At 36.4% G+C, this 19,045-nt stretch overlaps 1 protein-coding gene across 1 annotated transcript in view; it reads left to right on the top strand.

Moving 5' to 3' along the window:
* LOC133633672 (CUB and sushi domain-containing protein 1-like) overlaps positions 1–19,045 on the top strand; it is a 1,183,208-nt gene that overhangs the window by 1,068,827 nt on the left and 95,336 nt on the right. Inside the window, exons 49-55 of the mRNA XM_062026293.1 lie at positions 361–477; positions 5,917–5,988; positions 7,710–7,856; positions 14,046–14,234; positions 14,328–14,513; positions 17,708–17,905; positions 18,005–18,178. Coding sequence (XP_061882277.1) covers positions 361–477; positions 5,917–5,988; positions 7,710–7,856; positions 14,046–14,234; positions 14,328–14,513; positions 17,708–17,905; positions 18,005–18,178 — 1,083 coding nt within the window. The remainder of the gene's footprint in view (positions 1–360; positions 478–5,916; positions 5,989–7,709; positions 7,857–14,045; positions 14,235–14,327; positions 14,514–17,707; positions 17,906–18,004; positions 18,179–19,045) is intronic.

The raw sequence follows: 19,045 nt of genomic DNA on the forward strand, positions 1-19,045 counted from the left end.
TAAAAAGCTTGAAAGGTGGTTTTGGTGCATCACATGCAACCTAAGTACCTATTCAGACTAAATGGAGTGCAGCTCCTCTCTCTGCAAGCCTGCCAGTCGTCACTGAAAGAGTTGAGGAGATATGCTGTGTACTTCTGACGAATGGCTCCAGAACACTGCCTGCACGCACTTTTCTGATCATCACAAATTCTTAGAAAATTTTAGTTAACATCAGCGTGAGTAGGCGTTAGTATTCAGAGTGAGCAGATAAACGAGAAAACAGCCTTGGATGAAGTGGAAAGAGGCTCAGGAAAACTCTTTTACCAGTCAGAAGGCTTGTAATTGAAACATGCTTGTGCTTTCTTACCATATCTCCTCCAGCTCAGTGTCCTGCCAATGAGGAGCGATTTTCATCTTCAGGGGTCATACTGAGTCCAATGTTCCCTGCTAACTACCCCAACAGCCAAACCTGCTCTTGGCTGCTGCGGATGCTTCCAGGTACAGTTGGTGTCACTGAAACTGTATGCAATATATCCTTTTATGAATTAGGTATTAGTATAGTACCGCGATACTAATGAATCATTTTCAGTACTATACCGCCTCTGAAAACCACCGGTCCGCGGTACTTAGAATGTATTTTATGTTTATAATCTCAGGAAATATGTCCCTGGACACATGAGGACTTTGAATATGACCAATGTATGATCCTGTAACGACTTGGTATCAGATTGATACCCAAATTTGTGGTGTCATTCAAAACTAATGTAAAGTATCAAACAACAGAAGAATAAGTGATTATTACATTTTAACAGAAGTGTAGATAGAACATGTTAAAAGAGAAAGTAAGCAGATATTAACAGTAAATGAATAAGTACTGTAGATTAATAATTAATTTTCTACCACTTGTCCTTAATAATTTTGACAAAATAATAGAATGATAAATGACACAATATGTTACTGCATACGTCAGCAGCTAAATTAGGAGCCTTTGATGCTTACTTACTAATAAAATACAAGTTGTCTTGTGTGTTCAATATTTTATTTAAGGACAATCTTGCAATTGTTGTGGTCCCCTTTATTTAGAAAAGTATTGAAAAGTATCAAAATAATTTTGGTACCAGTACCAAAATATTGGTATCTGAACAACACTATTATGAATACTTTTTTGTTTAGGAATGCACCGAAATCTAAATTATTTGGCCAAATTCAGAAAATGAGGAAACCAAGGCAGAAAACTGGAATCCCAAAATACTATTTTATGCAGAATGTTATTACAGTTACATTTATGGCTATGACTGGGTACTAACCTCACTAGAATCAGGTAGGGCTGGGACGATTCGTCGCATCATGTACCTTGCATCGAGAAAAGATGGCACTAGTGGTGTTCCAATCAATCGGTCACCAATCTATATTTGTCAATTCTTGGTGAAGTTTGTGATCACCAGATGCCAATCACTGCCTTTCAGTGCTGATCACAAAACATTATCACCTGGAGCTCATACCTTGCAGCTTGGTCCAGATCCAGGCCCTAGCCTGAAAGTTGTTTATTTTATTTCATTTATTTATTTTTGTTTTTTACATTGGAGCAGGTAAAACAAAGATGATCAGTAATCAAAACAAAGGCACATTGATGTAGACGATAAAACAGGCAACTGACATGTTAGTTAAAATATAAACACAAGACAATAATGTTGACATAGACGAAATCCGATCATGTGTAATTTCATCTAGTCAATGGGTGGGACAAATTCGGGATATATCCAATCACAGCTCTTTAATGGCGTACTCTGAAAGAGGTGTGGGAGTTAGTTATGAACAACAGCCAATCAGATGATTTCCTTGCAAGATGAGGAAGTCAGCGCCAAAACCTAAATGTCTGGCTTTAAATATGTAACATGTGCACACCTAGAAAAGTGAACAGGACACATTTTATTGTTTACTACTATGATGCCATCAGCAGGCGAGTCATTGATTGTGCGTCTATACAACTGTAAGTCAAATCTATTATTTGCTGCGATCAATTTTGCTTCAAAAACTGATTCCATGTCAAAAATGGATTCCCAACGCTGCGTCGCCAAAGCGTGTATCACTTTCGGGCTTCTTCTGTCCACAACTGTTTACTAACTAAATAGTTGTGGTCATCGTAAGAATATGTGTTTGAAATTATTTAAGCCTTTATCGTGTCCCAAAAGTGACAGAGTTGGCCATTTCTGTGTTAATAATGAGATTGTAAAGGACTGTTATTGATCCGATGTTGATGTGCTAAAACCTCTTTCTTGTTTAGAAGCTACATACAATATCAATTGTTCTGTGTTCAAGCACATAATAAATATTAATACTGTGTTTGAATGTATTCATTTAAGAAAGTTAAATATATGACAATGAAGTAAATATACTGTACTGTTTACGTGTTGAATTACCCTTTAAAAAGCTGAAATCAACCCTAAACATCTTAGTGATTCAAAAGTAATATTTTGATATTGACACATGTCACCTGTGCATCTCCTAAGGTTATTCTAGTAATGTGTGCACATATGACAAGTGTATATATCAAAATACTACTATACATCGCTTTTTGGCAACCAAGAATACATTGATTTAATGAATACAAACAAACACTTTAATATTTTTTATGTGTTTGAACAGTTAATACTGTATGTAGCTTCTAAACAAGAAAGAGGTTTTAACACCTCAACATCGGTTGAGTCTTTTATAATTAATACCAAAGAAATGGCCAACTCTTTAATTTTTTGGACACGATAAAGGCTTAAATAATTTTAAACACATATCCTTATGTTAACCAAAAATATAAAATGTTTGTCTTACATGTAGTAATCAGTTGTGCCAGGGGGGTGCGTGTGACCTCGGGGAACATGCTTTGTCTGCCGTACCAGAATATGTTGAAGCGTATGTAGCACTTAGCTTCACTGTAACCATGGTGGGATATAAGGAAAGACCAGTGTGTTGTTTCCTTTAATGTTAATAAGCATACAATGTTATGCAGAGGTAATGTGCCCCATCACATCATTTTTTGTGGTCTGCCATACAATTTTACTGTGGCCTGTTCCATTTTTTTTGACCGGCACATCATTTGATGTCGTCCGCCAAGATATTTTATGTGGTCCGCATGAGGCCCACCACATCATCTGTATGTGACCCCCTGTGCCATTTTATGCGGCTCACTATGTAATTTATGTGACCTGCGAAAGGCTTGAAATAAAAAAGCACTTTCTTGCTTAAATGTATGTGTTCTTTCAATTTCAGCATGAAATGGTTATCAAAAATAAACACTTAAAACTCTGCTTGTCATCTTGACTTAAGATTTCAAAGGATCATCATCAGTCTATAAAAATATATTAATCAAAAAACATTTGCCTTTGCAAATTGTGTGACAAGACTATTATACATTTATATTCATATACTGTATATTCACTGTTACATGTGGCCCTCTGAGGGCAGGCATAATTGTGATGTGGACCTCAATAAAAATGAGTTAAACACCCCTTGTTTAAACTTTTTCTGGATGTTGTTAAAGGCCTCCATCTTTTTTTCTGGTGGTTGTGATTAAAAAAAAGCCAAATAATTGAGTGGTATTAAATGTATTAAAAGTAAAATGTATTTGTATCAGTTGTGTGTCCAATATGTAATTACATGGTTTTGGATCAGTACCAAAATGTGTAGTATCTATTAGTTCCCTTACCAAAAAGTACCCAAGTTTATTCTATGGTTGCTTTTTTCAGATCATATAGTCAATAGCTCTTTTAATAAATAAATAATAAAATTTACAGTTAAAGGGGACCTATCATGCAAAACCAACTTTTCTTGCCTAATGGTACCAGTTTTTGTGTATTTGGGATATGCACGAGTTCAGAAAATTTGAAGGTACTGTGGAGATATTTATACAAAATCTTGACTTCCTTCACACTTCCGCAAAACGACCCGTTTGGAATTTGCTCTTTTTGTGACGTTTTGCCACATGTAACTCTCTATGGATGGTAAAGGCTTACCTAAAGGTCTTTCTGTGATTTCCGCAATAAAAAACAATTTTTTTCGAGCATTTGTAGTCCAAACGAGGTACGACCAAGGAATGACACAAGGACCGAAAATGCTCGGTTCTTGGTTGTTTTAACCAGCACAAGTCACTACACAAACTTTCAGCCTCATTTAAAGTAAAACATGCCTTACTTTTGGCTCATATGATTTGTGGCATTGCGTCTTCAACTCGGAAGAAATTGCTTTGAGTGTGTTCTAAGAAGAGTCATGCTTCCCACAAACTTTCACAAAAAGATGGATTTTCAGAAAAACTACTTTTAATGGCTTACATTGTGACTACAATTTATTGCAATGGAGGAGACAATAAAACGGTAAGTAATAACATTAGGTTAGAATGATATGTTAGCAATGTTAGCTCAAGTTGTTGTGTAGCAAGCTTAGCCTTCTAAGCAAAATAAAGAATGATTTTCCTAAAAACTAATTTTAATTGAATCAGTGCCAACTGGGTTTGGTGATGGTTCAGTTCGTATTTTAATCTGTTGTTGCGTTTGCGATGTCACTCGTAGGGTGGTTTACTGTATAGCCGTCTTGAGCCTCCATTGTTTACAAGTGTTCAAATCAGCAGCAGTGCATGATATAGAATAAAAAAACATTTTACTGTCAATATACACATGGATACGTCCAGAATTTAGCATTGGAGAGAGAAAGACTCGGTAGAAGTTTGACTTAGTGTTTACTGACAGACCTTCATCCTGGCTGGCTTTTGCTTCTTTTCTCTCACCCCACGCATATTCTTCTTATCACGCCGACAATAAAACACGGTGAGCCTGTTAATCTCGTTATATCATCTGGGATATTGTGTTGTGATAAAAGTCACTCAAAACAGATGGCTGGTGCCAGTCACCGATGCCCAAAGTGCATGATAAAAGCAAGAAAGCTAAACAACTACAAAACATTTCTGCTGAGCGAGGGCAAATGCAGACTCACCGTGAGGGGGCATGGTGAGGAGCGGTTATTTTGCATCTAACAACTCTTTTTCTCAAAATCAGTTGTTTTCAATGGGAGCAAAAATATATATCTGCACATTTTTCACCAAAGAACCATCATTACATGTTACATAGAACAAAATGAAAATGAAATCCTAATATTACTCCTTTAATTCATGTGCGAGTATCAGCTGATCTCGCTTTTGGATAATCGGTATGGGAATTTGCAGCATCAAACCCAAACTAGAAAACCCTTAGATACGGACGTAGAAAATGAGCCTTTGAGGTTCTCTTTGAACAGCAAATTACAAATGACTTTGTACAGCAACACACTGTAATGCACGAGCACTTAAAAATGCATCAAGGGCAATTCTCCAGGATAGCAGAGGAACGAAAACGACTAGTAATTTAGCATTTGATATCATGTCATTTCATTTCATGCATTTAATGTTTCTTCATACAAGAATATGTTTTTTTTTGGGAGGAATTAATTCAAAAAACTTGTTGTACCATTACACTAAAAAACAATGTGATACAAAAATAAATTTAATCTACAGATTCATTGAAAAATAATCAATATATTTATCGATTCAAGAAATAATTGTTCATTGCAGCCCCAAAATCAAAACATTTTAATTTGAAAAAAGTATGTATTCATCCTTCAAATAATGAAACATTAATCATACAATGATAATAAGTGTTCCTTCCCTCTCTCTCATAATCCTTGTATTTGCAGCATTTACAATGTTTAATATAGCTTGAGTTAACTTATCAAATTTGAAGTGACATTCCAAGCCAGAGCTAAATTAATTAACGTATGGCTATTTAGTGCTTCAGCAATGCTTAATAGTATTATCTCTGTAAAGGCAGAATCATATATTCACATTTGATTGTGTGAGTGCACTTTGTGAAGTGCCTGACTGAATATGACTGAAACTTATTCCATCTTGTCTCCCAGGGTACACCATCAGTATCTATGTTGAGATGTTCCACAGTGAGAAACAGTTTGATGAGCTAGAAATCTTTGATGGTAAGCAAAGCCCACACATAGGCACACACACACATGTATGCTTCCTTAACTCCTTTGTTGTTGTTGTTTTTTTTTTAAAAACATCACTATTAATAAGATGCACAGCAGTTAATTTTCATTTGCTGTGTACAGAATTTCCCTCCAGGATATCACAATCTGTTACGAAAGAGTAAATATGAAAGTTTGCAGAACATATTTGTGTGAAATGTGCGTTTGTGTGTTACTTTACAATGGTTTGTTGAAGTTTGTGTTCAGGAAGTTACTTAAAAAGCTAACAATGTTTGGAGAGGTTCAAAAGAAAACAATATCTCCTCTCTATCCTAAAGCTTCTTAACAACTACTGTAGCACATTAAAAGTGAGCCATCTATTAATATAACCATATTTACTTAAGATTGAAACTGTTTTGTTTGTAGGCAGGAGTATCAAGACACAGATATGCACATATCCAACTTTTTAATGACAACAGTTTCTAAAATAGCCCGTAATGCACTTGTGATGTGATTGATGACAACAAAAACTTAGTGTCTCAGGCTAAGTTACATACACCAGCGGTCCCCAACCTCCGGTCCGTGCCACATTTGCTACCGGGCCGCACAGAGACATTAAATAATGTATAACCGACCGCATTTTCTCATACTTAACTTTCGCCAGTCCCACCAGACACACCAATAAGCTTGATCATAGATCATAGATCATAGATGTATTATAAAACTCCTGATAGGAAGTCGCCATGTGATATATTTGTTACATCTTTGTTACTTGGGACAATGCACATTACTAAACATATCAAATGTAAGGGTGCCAAATTGTAGCCAAAAACTGGGTCCCATCTGCAGTCCGCGGCAAGTTGATGACCTAAGATCAGGGCAGATCAGAAACAAAGTGACCATAGTAGTTCAAATGGAGAAGTGCTAAATTGTTGCATACAATAATTGTTCTGAAGGTAGAAAATAAACATCATTTTTTGCCTGGTAAGTTAAAGTGCTGGTATTATTACACATAGTCCTATTACACAAGTAGTTAGCAACAACAGATGTATTTACGCATTGAAAATTGGACCAAAAAAAGCTAACATTAGTGTATGTACGTATGAAATATTGCACAAAATATAAATACATAACTTTTAGAATGGAAATAGAAATATATTGGAACTAATGGCAAGTATTTCTAGCTTGATTATATATCCATGCTCTTGTCCTAGAATGTGATGTATCACCTATACCCATCAGATACTAAAGCCAAAACAAAGCCTACTACTAGCAAAAATGAGCAAAAAAAAAAAAAGTCTATGGAGAGCTTTTTTGCAAAGGGAAAGGGTCAGGGGCTCCCACTAATTGAATGTTATGGTGAGTTTTTTCATGTATTCATTTTTCATGCACTTATTTGCTATATCTTTCTGCCACACGTGGAAGGCAGGTCCGTAAAAATAATGCCTACATTAAACCGGTCCCTGGTGCAAAAAAGGTTGACATACACTACCTGAAAAATATAAACATTCCATTTAGAATGTCTTACTTACACTTCCTTTATTGTCAAGCTTGCAACCTTTGCACGTTCCTACACAGGTATTATTAGAGGATTACAAGAATAATGGAAAAAAGATACTGTACACAGTTGGAAAAATAAATATATTATGCAGTTATCCATGCGGTCCAAATTGTAAGATTATCTATGCCTCCAAGCATCGTTTCACAATGTTTTATTTATGCGTTCCCTGCAGGATCTTCAGGACAGAGCCCTTTGCTTGTGGCTCTCAGTGGAAACCACTCATCTCAGCTCAACTTCACCTCTAAAACCAATCAACTTTACCTACGCTGGTCCACTGACCACGCAACCAACAAAAAAGGATTCAAGATAAGATACTCAGGTACATGCTGTATATAAGTACATACAGTACATTAGTACATACACTATTATACCACTACAGTACAAACAAAGCAGTGCACTCTCCTCTATACATCACTACAATGTTTGCTAGATTAACTTGAAATGCATGGTGTTGGACAGGTACAATTCTATCCTTCACCCATGCAACTACAGTAGGAAAGGGATTCATATGGCCCCATTCGTTGTGGTTTACCTGACACATGAAACATTGGTGGGTGCACTCTCCACTTTAGCCGCCAGAGGGCAATAGAGTGTTTTTTGTGGCAATTCCAACTTTGACCACAGCGTCCGTTGCTATGTAGAGTGGCAGTTTCCATCATTTTCAGCAAACTGCATTAGAAAATGAGGAATGCGCCCCTATGAAGACCTTCTCTACTGTAATACCACAATGATAATAATTTAGTTTAAATATAAATGCATCAAACATGCCAGTTATATATGGTACTGTGTAAGCGCATGTACTATAACTTTTATTGAAAAAAACTAGTTCCAATAATAAGGTCACTCATCGTACAGTTTGTAACCGTTAACTGTCTTTTGAATAGCATTGCATTTATGACGAAGGACATGGTGTAATTCTGTCAAAATTGAAGAAAGCAAAACTTTGCTCATGCTGAACTTTCGTGTACTTTTACAAGCACACAGATTTAAACGGGATCGAAATAAAACTGACCCGTATATGGTGCGGACACAAAAATGAATTCCCAATCAATTGAATTCCCTATGTTTGTGCAAAGACTTTGTGCCATTGTGGAGACTTTTCCAATGATTATTATATTCAAAATGCACAATGGACATGTGTTGTGCCACAGGAGAAAAAACCTATGCCTAACTTTTTCAGATGTATTTTCTCATGTTGCTTCTTGTTGTCTCCATTTTAACTGGGTACGACTGTGTAGGTTTTTTAAGCACTGTCGATTGCTTATTTGAATTTTTTTGGTGCATACAAATGCTGCGTGTGACTCTGAGTAAATCTGTCTGAGATGTGATATTAAATAAGATACCTTATTCCCCCCTCACACAACCCACGCTTTACATTGCAAATTGCATATTTACAATCAGAATGCCTAACCTTGAAATAATGCCAGACTGCGGACATACAGTAGGCAAGGGAGTCATATGACTCCATTACTGGGTGGATCTCTACCACAATGTAGTCTGCTGAAAATGATGGAAAGTGCCACTCTGCATAGCAACTGACACTCTGGTCAAAGTTGAAATTGCCACAAAACACATTTTAAGATATTGAACACTCTACTGCCAGGTGTTGGATAAAGTAGTGCAACCTCCCAATTTGTCATTCTTCATGTGTCAGGTAAACCGCCACACATGGTGCCATATGAATCCCTTTTCAACTGTACAAGCTAGCATCCTTGTTGCTTTGTGGAGTACCTCACATGTTTTACGGTATGCTGATATCATTATTTGGCAAAAAAAAATTATACCAGAATGATCCACTGTCACCATTTTATTACATTACATTACATGTTGGGACTAACGCGTTACAAAGTAACGCGTTACTGTTACGCCGTTAGTTTCGGTGGTAACTAGTAATCTAACGCGTTATTTTTTATATTCAGTAACTCAGTTACCGTTACTACATGATGCGTTACTGCGTTATTTTACGTTACTTTTTATGTAGTATAAAGTGTGTTTTATCGGAGCGCTGGCTGCAGTGTCGTCGTTCTGATTCTTCTTGTGTCACAAACCGGAGAAGAGAGACCTGCACTCTGTGTGTGTGTGTGTGTGTGAGTGTGAGTGTGAGTGTGAGTGTAAGTGTGGGAAGGTGGAGGCGTGTCTGATCATGGCGGAGCCAGAAGTCGAGTTTGTTAACATGGAGATATTTTCACTACTTTTCTTTTGTCGAGCACAAAGAAAATAACCTTTTAATTAAATGTAAATCGTGCTTTGGATCAAATATCCTATCTACTGCCCAAAACAGCAATTCAAAACTTCTCAAACAAGCTACATAAGCAACATGCTTCGACATAGCTAGTAAAGAGAGACAGAGACTCCAATGCCACTTCACCTCCAGCACCACCACTTACGGATTAACTCTGCCTCTGCTCATCATTCAGCACTGAAGGTACACACTCTGTCACTCAATGTTCCCTCTAATTGTTCATGTGTGAGCAAAGGCAAAAACTCCCTGAGCATTCAGTGGAGCCCATGTGAGCAACATCAGACGTGCACACTGTGGCTACACCAGCAGCACTCCTGTCCCAAACCTGACTTTGTCTGGGCGGAAGTCCTGCTTTGGAAATAATTTGTACCCCTTTCAGACATTGCATTTAGTTCCCATTAAAACATTCACATGTTGCACAATGAGATGTAAGCAGGGGATTTTGTGTACATTCCTGCAACTTCCTGTTTGTAAAAAATATATTTGTAGTAGTATTTATTTAATATACTAACAGCATTTCATGATTAATATTTATAAATTAAGATTCCTAATAAATGACACTAGAATAAGCACACATTTCATTGGTAAATCATAGAGTAACGACCTGGAATTATACTTTATGTATGGTGTTGGAGTTGTCCGACTTTTTGTGTGGCTGTAAACGCATCACTGGCTAAGTGCTATATGTGCATGTGTTGGCGCAAGTGAGAATGAGCGAGCGGCTGCTGTTGATATAAAAAAGTTGCTTTTGGTCTGGTTTGTACTGCAGAAAATGACCACTTTGGCTAGATATAATTTTTTTTACTAATGTTTTGGTGATGTGTTTATGGCCGACAATAAAGAGTTTTGCTCTGCAAAGTGATGGATGGAATTTATGTCCTCAAAGCGTCTCGACAGACGTTACAATATTTGAACAAGGATGACGAAAAGTGTTTTCTCTGTCGTGTCCGTGTCGTGTCGAAAATTGTTATGCGCTTATTTTTTTATTTGATTTTGTGCGTGGCATAGATTTGCCGTGCGCAGAGGACACTTGAGCAGTGCGCAATTGCAAAGGCGCGCACCTTAGAGGGAGAGATGTTGACAGTGTCAATTCTCTTATATACTCTTTCATTCTAGACTTCTAGAGTGTTTAATTATCACATCACTCTAAATGTATAGACTATAAAGTTCACAAACATAAAGAGGGATGCTAGTGGGCCAGGCCAATCTTTCCTTATCTCTAAACTAAAACTGGGGAAATGTGTAGAGCAGGGGTCACCAACCTTTTCAAAACCAAGAGCTACTTCTTGGGTACTGATTAATGCGAAGGGCTACCCGTTTGATACACACTTAAATAAATTGCCAGAAATAGCCAATTTGCTCAATTTACCTTTAACTCTATGTTATTATTAATAATTAATGACATGTATCTTTGTGGAAACACTGATCATCTTAATGATTTCTCACAATAAATATATATAGAAACAGATAAATATCAATATGCAACACTTTATTTTTATATTTTCTCTAAGTGCACATTTTTCAAATTGAACATTTTCAAATGATCACTTCTAAGACAGTCTTGTGAAATCACAATATCCCATTTTACCTAGCTAGCCACTAACATTTTTGAACAAATCATGAATTACTTTGCACCATGTTTGTACAAATAATAACTCATGTAAAATACAAAAGTCAACTCTCAAATTTTTAAATAAATCATTTCACACTTTGAACTGGACACCAAATCTGTTATCTGTTTCTTTGTCAGTTAGTGAAGACCAAGACTTTAAAATATTTTCTTGGATTTTTAATTTTTTTTTGAGTTTTGTCTCTCTTAGAATTAAAAATGTCGAGCAAAGCTAGACCAGCTTGCTAGTAAATAAATAACATTTAAAAAACAGAGGCAGCTCACTGGTAAGTGCTTGTCAAGTGTTTTGCTTTTTTCACTGTGCTTATCCCACACTTGAAGGGATGTACCAATGCTGAATGTGGCTTCTGGATTTCACTCAAAAGACCAGAACGTAGTTACTTTTTTCCTTTTATTTTCCTTTAGTTTGCAACAGTTTTTCCAACGAAGAAACAGCTTCTTTTTTCTTCTTTAGTCTTTTTAGCAGTCTTTAGCAGTGTTAGTAGACTTTAGTAGACTTTAGTTTCTTTAGCTGTCTTTAGTTGTCTTTAGTAGCCTTTAGCTTCTTTAGTAGGTGAAAAACCTTTAAGGACAAAACACCACAAGATTAACATGCTGTAAAAAATCAATCAATTATCAATCCCATAATTTACAATTACTAATTAGGCTATCAAACACTTAACAATTAAACAAGTGCAAGAAAATGGATTAATATTTTCCCTTTAAGTTAATTCAGATTTCAAATAAATTGTCTCAACATAAATGCACCAAGATACATATAAAATACATTTAACACCAGAAACACAATAGATAAATGCAGCAGAAACCCCAATATGCAAATACATAAATACCTAACCAATTAACCACCTATTTTAGATGCATATTTCAAATCCATATCCAATATAAATATATTATTAATTTAGCAGTGAAACACTCAATCTTAAACGCTGTCTACTGGTAGAAAAATACCCCTTTTCTATGCCCTCACTAGCAGCCAATGATCCAACACAGTTAAATCCAACACTTTAAGTTGAGCGACTTCACCCTCCTGATGAAGCAAACTGCTCCAACATTTATCAAACTAAGCAAAGAATCACAACACTTCCTTACTAAACAACAGTTACACAAAACACCGTGTGTATTTAGCCTCCAGACTAAGCACGCTACATGCACACAACTCCCCCCGCCCCCCTCATCTCACCAGCGCAACAGGTGCGCCACACCCACAAAGGGAAATAAAGTGCAATCTTACCGGCTGTCTGTTCAGCTTTTGGTTTTGGTACACTTTTGGCACAACTCTGTGTTATCTGTAATGAACCAAACCTTTCTCCACTCTGCGCTGGCGTCTTTTGTACTCCTTGATTTGACACAGCTGTCTAATTACCGGGCTCGCGCACCAGCAGACGAGACGGGAGTGCGCCGCGTTATACCTGCGTGTGAACGTAAACTGTTAATAATGCCGAATTATATACATTTCCTGGGGTTGCCTAGGTGAATAGGGATGTGGATGTGCTCTAAAATAAAATATCATTTTATTAAGTGGGGTTTGGCTGGTTGCCAAGCAGCCGCAGTAACGCGCTTGCGCATCAGCTGATGAGACAGCTGTTCGCCGCTACAGTGCTGCTATTTGAGCTATTTTTTAGAACAGGCCAGCGGGCGACTCATCTGGTCCTTACGGGCTACCTGGTGCCCGCGGGCACCGCGTTGGTGACCCCTGGTGTAGAGTGTTCTGGGCTTCAGACATGATTTTGTGTCAGAATTCCTTGAGGAAAAAATGCCTGGTTAGGCTTTGTGTATGTAGTGTGTGCCTTCCTTGCTTTACAGCTATGCTGTTATTATGCTGTTTGTTACTTATGTGTGTTATGTTGCAGCTATTTAAAATAGTTTTGTCAATTTGTTCTGGCCAGAAACAAATCGGCCTTTGTAACATATCTTTGTCTTTGTGTGTTGTATGTAGATCACATTGCTTAGCAGAGTTCAGTGATGCAAATTGAGATTGTATTATTCTCCAGTGCAATAACAGTACTGAAATGAAGGATAAAAGGGCATTAATGGGAGCCTTAAAAAAATAAGAAAAAAAATAAGTAACTAAATAGTTACTTTTCACAGTAAGGCATTACTTTTTGGTGTAAGTAACTGAGTTAGTAACTAAGTTACTTTTGAAATAAAGTAACTAGTAACTGTAACTAGTTACTGGTTTTCAGTAACCAACCCAACACTGATTATCGGCCAATAATACCGGACATCCCGAATTAAAATCTCGAATATGACTTCCTTTTGGAATGGTTCTTTCATAATGTGGTTCCTGTAGCATTATTGTTAATTAGCAACTGAAAGATTGGGCCATTATCCCCGAACAACGCTGGAGAGAGGAGTGTTATAATGAGATATCAAATTTGTGGTGCAGAGAGAGCAGATGTATTTTCAAGGAGATGATGCTAGTGAAGGACGAAAGGCCAAATGAATCATTTGAGAGCGGCTGATAAAGAATATTTCATGGAAGGATAAATATTTGATATGAAATTGTTGATTACTGACACTGTTTTTCTCTGAGTCATTCCACCCACACTCCGCAATAAATGTAAGTTATACAACAGACATTATATATGCTGTAAGAATATAAAAAGTCTACTTTCTTTTGTTTGTCTTCCTTTCAGCTGCGTACTGTAGTATCATTGATATCCCAGTGAATGGGGGTGTGGTCAACCGAACCAAACTCCAGCCAGGTAGCCGACTCCAGTTCTACTGTATCCATGGTTACCGTCTGGTAGGCTCAATGAATTGCACCTGTAGACTTCACCCCAATGGTCTTTACCAGTGGGACACACCTCCACCATTTTGCCAAGGTAATATAAATACTTCTACAGTGTGTTGTCGTCACATATCAACTAAATCGACATTACGATACATCGTCCAACACTTCTAATTATGATTGGCAGCCGTCTCCTGTGGGATCCCTCAATCACCAGGCAATGGCAGCTTTCATGTCAACCAGTATACTGTGGGCAGTCAAGTGACCTACCGATGTAACCATGGTTACCACCTTGACCCCAATCTTCCAGCGACGGCTGTATGTTTGGAGGATGGCAGCTGGAGTAATGCTGCCTCACCCACTAAATGTCTCCGTAAGTATTATATTTCTATCTATGTGGCATTGTTATTTTAAATGCTTTTAATAAGAATAACACCAATGTTAATTATTATTTGTTAGCTGTATAATTTGTAAGCTGACAAAAATTGGAGAGAGGCTGTTATTTGCAAAATTTGAAAATACATTATATATACTGTATATATAACAACTTTTTAATTCCAATAATTATCGGAAAACACAGCATGTTCATTTATTAACAAGTATAACATCAGCAACTTGCATGGCGGTAGTTGGCATGATCCCAGGATGCAGAGACGGGAAGCGACATGTAGAAAAACATTTGTTTTAATGAGCAAAAAGACCAAAAGGCACACCAAGAACATTACTCACAATAAACAAACAAACCAGATGTGACTGATTAGGGATCAGAGGCAGGTGAGTCTCCTGATCACTAATCATGAGCACGTGTGGCAAACAGTACACAGAAACAGCGGTGAAATCACTGCAAGACACAACCAAAACAGGAGGTGGAACAAAAATAGACAGCTTGACAGGAAGAAACACGAAACACATGAAAACACAAGTTAATTTAATATAATGCACAACGCAACATCAACAAAACTAATAACAGCAAACATATGATTAAAACACTAGTACAGGGTTTACCCTTAACTGCCAAGATACCTGAGGGCGTGGTTATGGGTGTGGTCACCATGACGTCATCGAGTAATTTGCATATGTTGCTGTGATATGATTTTCTTTAAAAAGGCTCAAAAATTTATACAAAAATATAAAACAAATCTGTTATTATTCATCAGTATTAACATCTTTATTATATATCGTTTTGCCATATTATCAATTGTGTTGCTGCTTTTTGTACTTTGTTGAGATTTTTTTAAGTGTTTACAGACTTTTAATTACTTAAAAACCACTAGCAACAAATCTAGCATCTTCTTCTGGTGTTATTATAGACTGTACTCGTGTTTAGAGACTATACTTCAGAATCAGAATCAGAATCAGAAATACTTTAATAATCCTCGAGGGGAAATTAACATTTTCAGCACAATCCTATTCAAGAGCAGACAAACATTACAGGGAGAAAAAAAGGATCGCTGACGGGTCTGACAACTTCCGGCGCCCCTTACAAAAATGGTGAGAAACATGGAGGAAGGGTTGGAAGAAAACAAATTCAGTCTATGCCTGGGCCCCTGGAGAGGGGGTCCAGACTGAGGCCAAGGAAGAAAAAAAAAAACTCTTAGCCATAGCACACAAAAACATGTGTGTAAGAGGGAAACATCAAACATTATGTCTGTCAATGTCCCTAAAGAAAGAGGCTGTTGCTCTAGTTGGACTTCCTCTTCTTAAAAGCCGCCACTGTCCTTTTAACATTGTAGATGGCTGTCCGCCGGTATATCTGTGATATATAATTAAGTACGTCCACATTGCAGACATGCTGACAAAGCTCCAAACAATGGCGGGCGTTTTGTTTACATTTACAGCGCGGTTTTCGTTAATCAAAGTCTTCTTTTTGGTAGTCGAGTTTTCGTTACATCACTTGTCAATAGTGCGCAAATAATAGGCTATATATATCAATTCACATTGTAATGACCATGTTCATGTATTATGCTCGTGTGGTTTGGATTTGATGTTGGTTTTTCCCATGTTTGCAAACACATTGTTCGTGCCTAAAAGGTGATTGCCGCAGAATGAGGAAGCGCTGTTGTGTGTTTGGGGAAGCGCAGACACGAAAGTGTTTGCACCTGTTGGAATTGTGCCGTTTTGTTATCATAAAATTGGTAATTAAAGTCAAAAATAGCGTCAGACTTTGTGTGATTTCTTCTGGGGGCTACAATATATTATAGTACTTTGATTTGTTTTCAAGTAAAAAAAAACAACTTTATTTTGAAGGTGTGGTGGTAACAAAAATGCCATGGCGGCGCGCCACATTCAATGACAAGTGCAGCACGCATACATTTCACACCGACGGCTGACAAAAACAGCACAGCTAACATTTTCTCATGGTACTTCGAGTACAGCTGCTGCCATCTTGTCTGAGATTAGTCAATAAAAACTACATCCGGAGGTTGCCTACAGCCACAGCTGTTAATGTTAATGATTTTTGACCAAAGGTTACATGTTTGCTTGATATTTTGCTTTGACTCTTCCCTCACATTCTGTTTTTTTACATTAGATTAAAAAAAGTTCCCCAGTCACTGGTGTTATTGTCTGTGTATTTTTTATTAACCCTAACCCGAACTCCAACCCTAAAATCAGGCATCTTCCAGTATCTAAAACTAATCCTAATAATACTACTGCCTCCTTAATTCCATGATTACGCCCCCCAATTGTGGAACAGCCTGACGATAGTTCTCAGGGCTGCAGAGAACCTTACCATTTTTAAAAACACACTTCTTTTTAACCCTAATTAAGGATTTTTTATTTTGTAATTTTAATTAGGGAGTTTAGAAAAGAAAAGTATCCCACACTTCTTTTTTCTAAAGTAAATCTCTACAGTAGATACGGACATATACATTAACACCTGACAACACCATTTACCTGTATATATATATATATATATATATATATATATATATATATATATATATATATATATATATATATATATATATATATATATATATATATATATATATATATATATATATATATATAAAAAAAATATAAAAAAAAATATAAAATATATATATATATATATATATATATATATATATATATATATATATATATATATATAAAAAATATATATATATATATATATATATATATATACATATATATATATATATATATATATATATATATATATATATATATATATATATATATATATATATATATATATATATATATATATATATATATATATATATATATATATATATATATATATATATATGTTTTTAATCGATTAAGAATCATTACAGGTAAAACTTGCAATTCATTCGAAAATCGATTTTTTTTTTTACAACCGTATTTTCTATTATCTTTTGGATTCTGTGTTTATCTTAGCACGTGCCAATTTAAATAATTTAGTTAAGTTTTTAACTACATATGTATGTAATATTGATGTATATTACCTATTAAATTGTATCATATTAGTATATTGAATTGATTTGTTTTATCATTTTACTATATTTCAGTTGTATAGTTATTTTATATGTGTCTCATTAATTCTCATCTTCTGACCTTACATGTTTTTTTCCCCAGCCATCCACTGTCCGAGCCTTGAGGGCACCTTGTCAGATCACATGACCCACCGTCTGCTGTCTGGTGCGCTGGGAGAGTTTGGTTCTGTGGTCATGCTGGAATGCCTAGCAGGATACTCTTTCGGGGTGGGACATCGGACACTGCGCTGTCTTGCCAACGGGACGTGGGAGGGGTCAGATGGCCCTGCTACATGCAAGAGTGAGTTATATTAATAACATTTTGACAACCTATTGTGGTTTTAGTCATTAAATTGAAAATGATCAATGGGACATTTTTTGTCCTGATTTTGCTTCGTAGTTTTGTCCTGTGGAGATCTTCCCTCTCCTCCCTTTGGCACCAAACTCGGCACACTGACTACATTTGGAGCTACTGCGATTTTTATGTGTAACCATGGTTACACATTAGTGGGATCACATGTCAGAGAATGCGGAGCCAACGGGCTGTGGAGTGGTTCAGAGACCAGGTGTCTTGGTAAGTCTAAATATTTAAAGTTGTATTTGTGAAAAATACTACAAAAGTAGTGCTCCCACTAAAAATGAAGGGCCTGATTTACTAAAAGTTTGCGTGTACTAAAACATGTACAAACTTGATAGCACTCACAGAGCTGATCTACTAAACGTGTGCAAAGTGGTTTGGGTCTGTTAAGTGAGCAAAATTAGGCATGCAATCCATTTTGTGTCTCTATCTCATTTGATATGTAGAAATCACGGGAGGAGAAATTGCAAATATCATTATTTAGCACGTGCAATGTGATTTATCAACATTGTTTTGGGAGCACTATTTCAGCAAACTGACGACTGAAAGAGGAGTGCTCGCGTTTTAAAGACAGAATCCTCCGTCACACGTGTACATTTGAACATATTTGGACGGTCAGAGATTAAAAAAAATTAGACAACATTGTCTATTCAGCAACATCCTTTTATAACTTAAAAGGGCTGATACAAATTCAATTAATGCGTTTTGGAGTCATTTAGTATTTTTTTTAAGATTTGAGTTTTTTCACAAATAATATGTATTGTTCACATATATCCTATATGATAAAAAAAACTTGATGAAGTAATATTTTTTTTGTGCCTTGAGCACAGTAGTGCAGCTTCACTGTAATGCACCGTAAGCGGTAAAAAAAAAAAAAAAAAAAGTGGTGTCAATGAGGCCACCACACAAATGCACTGCACAAATGCTTCTAAAATGCCCATAAAAAGTGGTAGATGTCTCCTGCTTGCTTGAAAACATACCAAATTCCACATGTAGGTGCATGATAACATGAATGTGCAGTAAATGAGAGTGTCTATGTGGCGATGCCCCGAATAGTGGATGCAAAATCCTCATTTAAATAAA

This window comes from Entelurus aequoreus, linkage group LG02, assembly GCF_033978785.1.
Source record: "Entelurus aequoreus isolate RoL-2023_Sb linkage group LG02, RoL_Eaeq_v1.1, whole genome shotgun sequence".
In the NCBI taxonomy this organism is placed as follows: Eukaryota; Metazoa; Chordata; class Actinopteri; order Syngnathiformes; family Syngnathidae; genus Entelurus; species Entelurus aequoreus.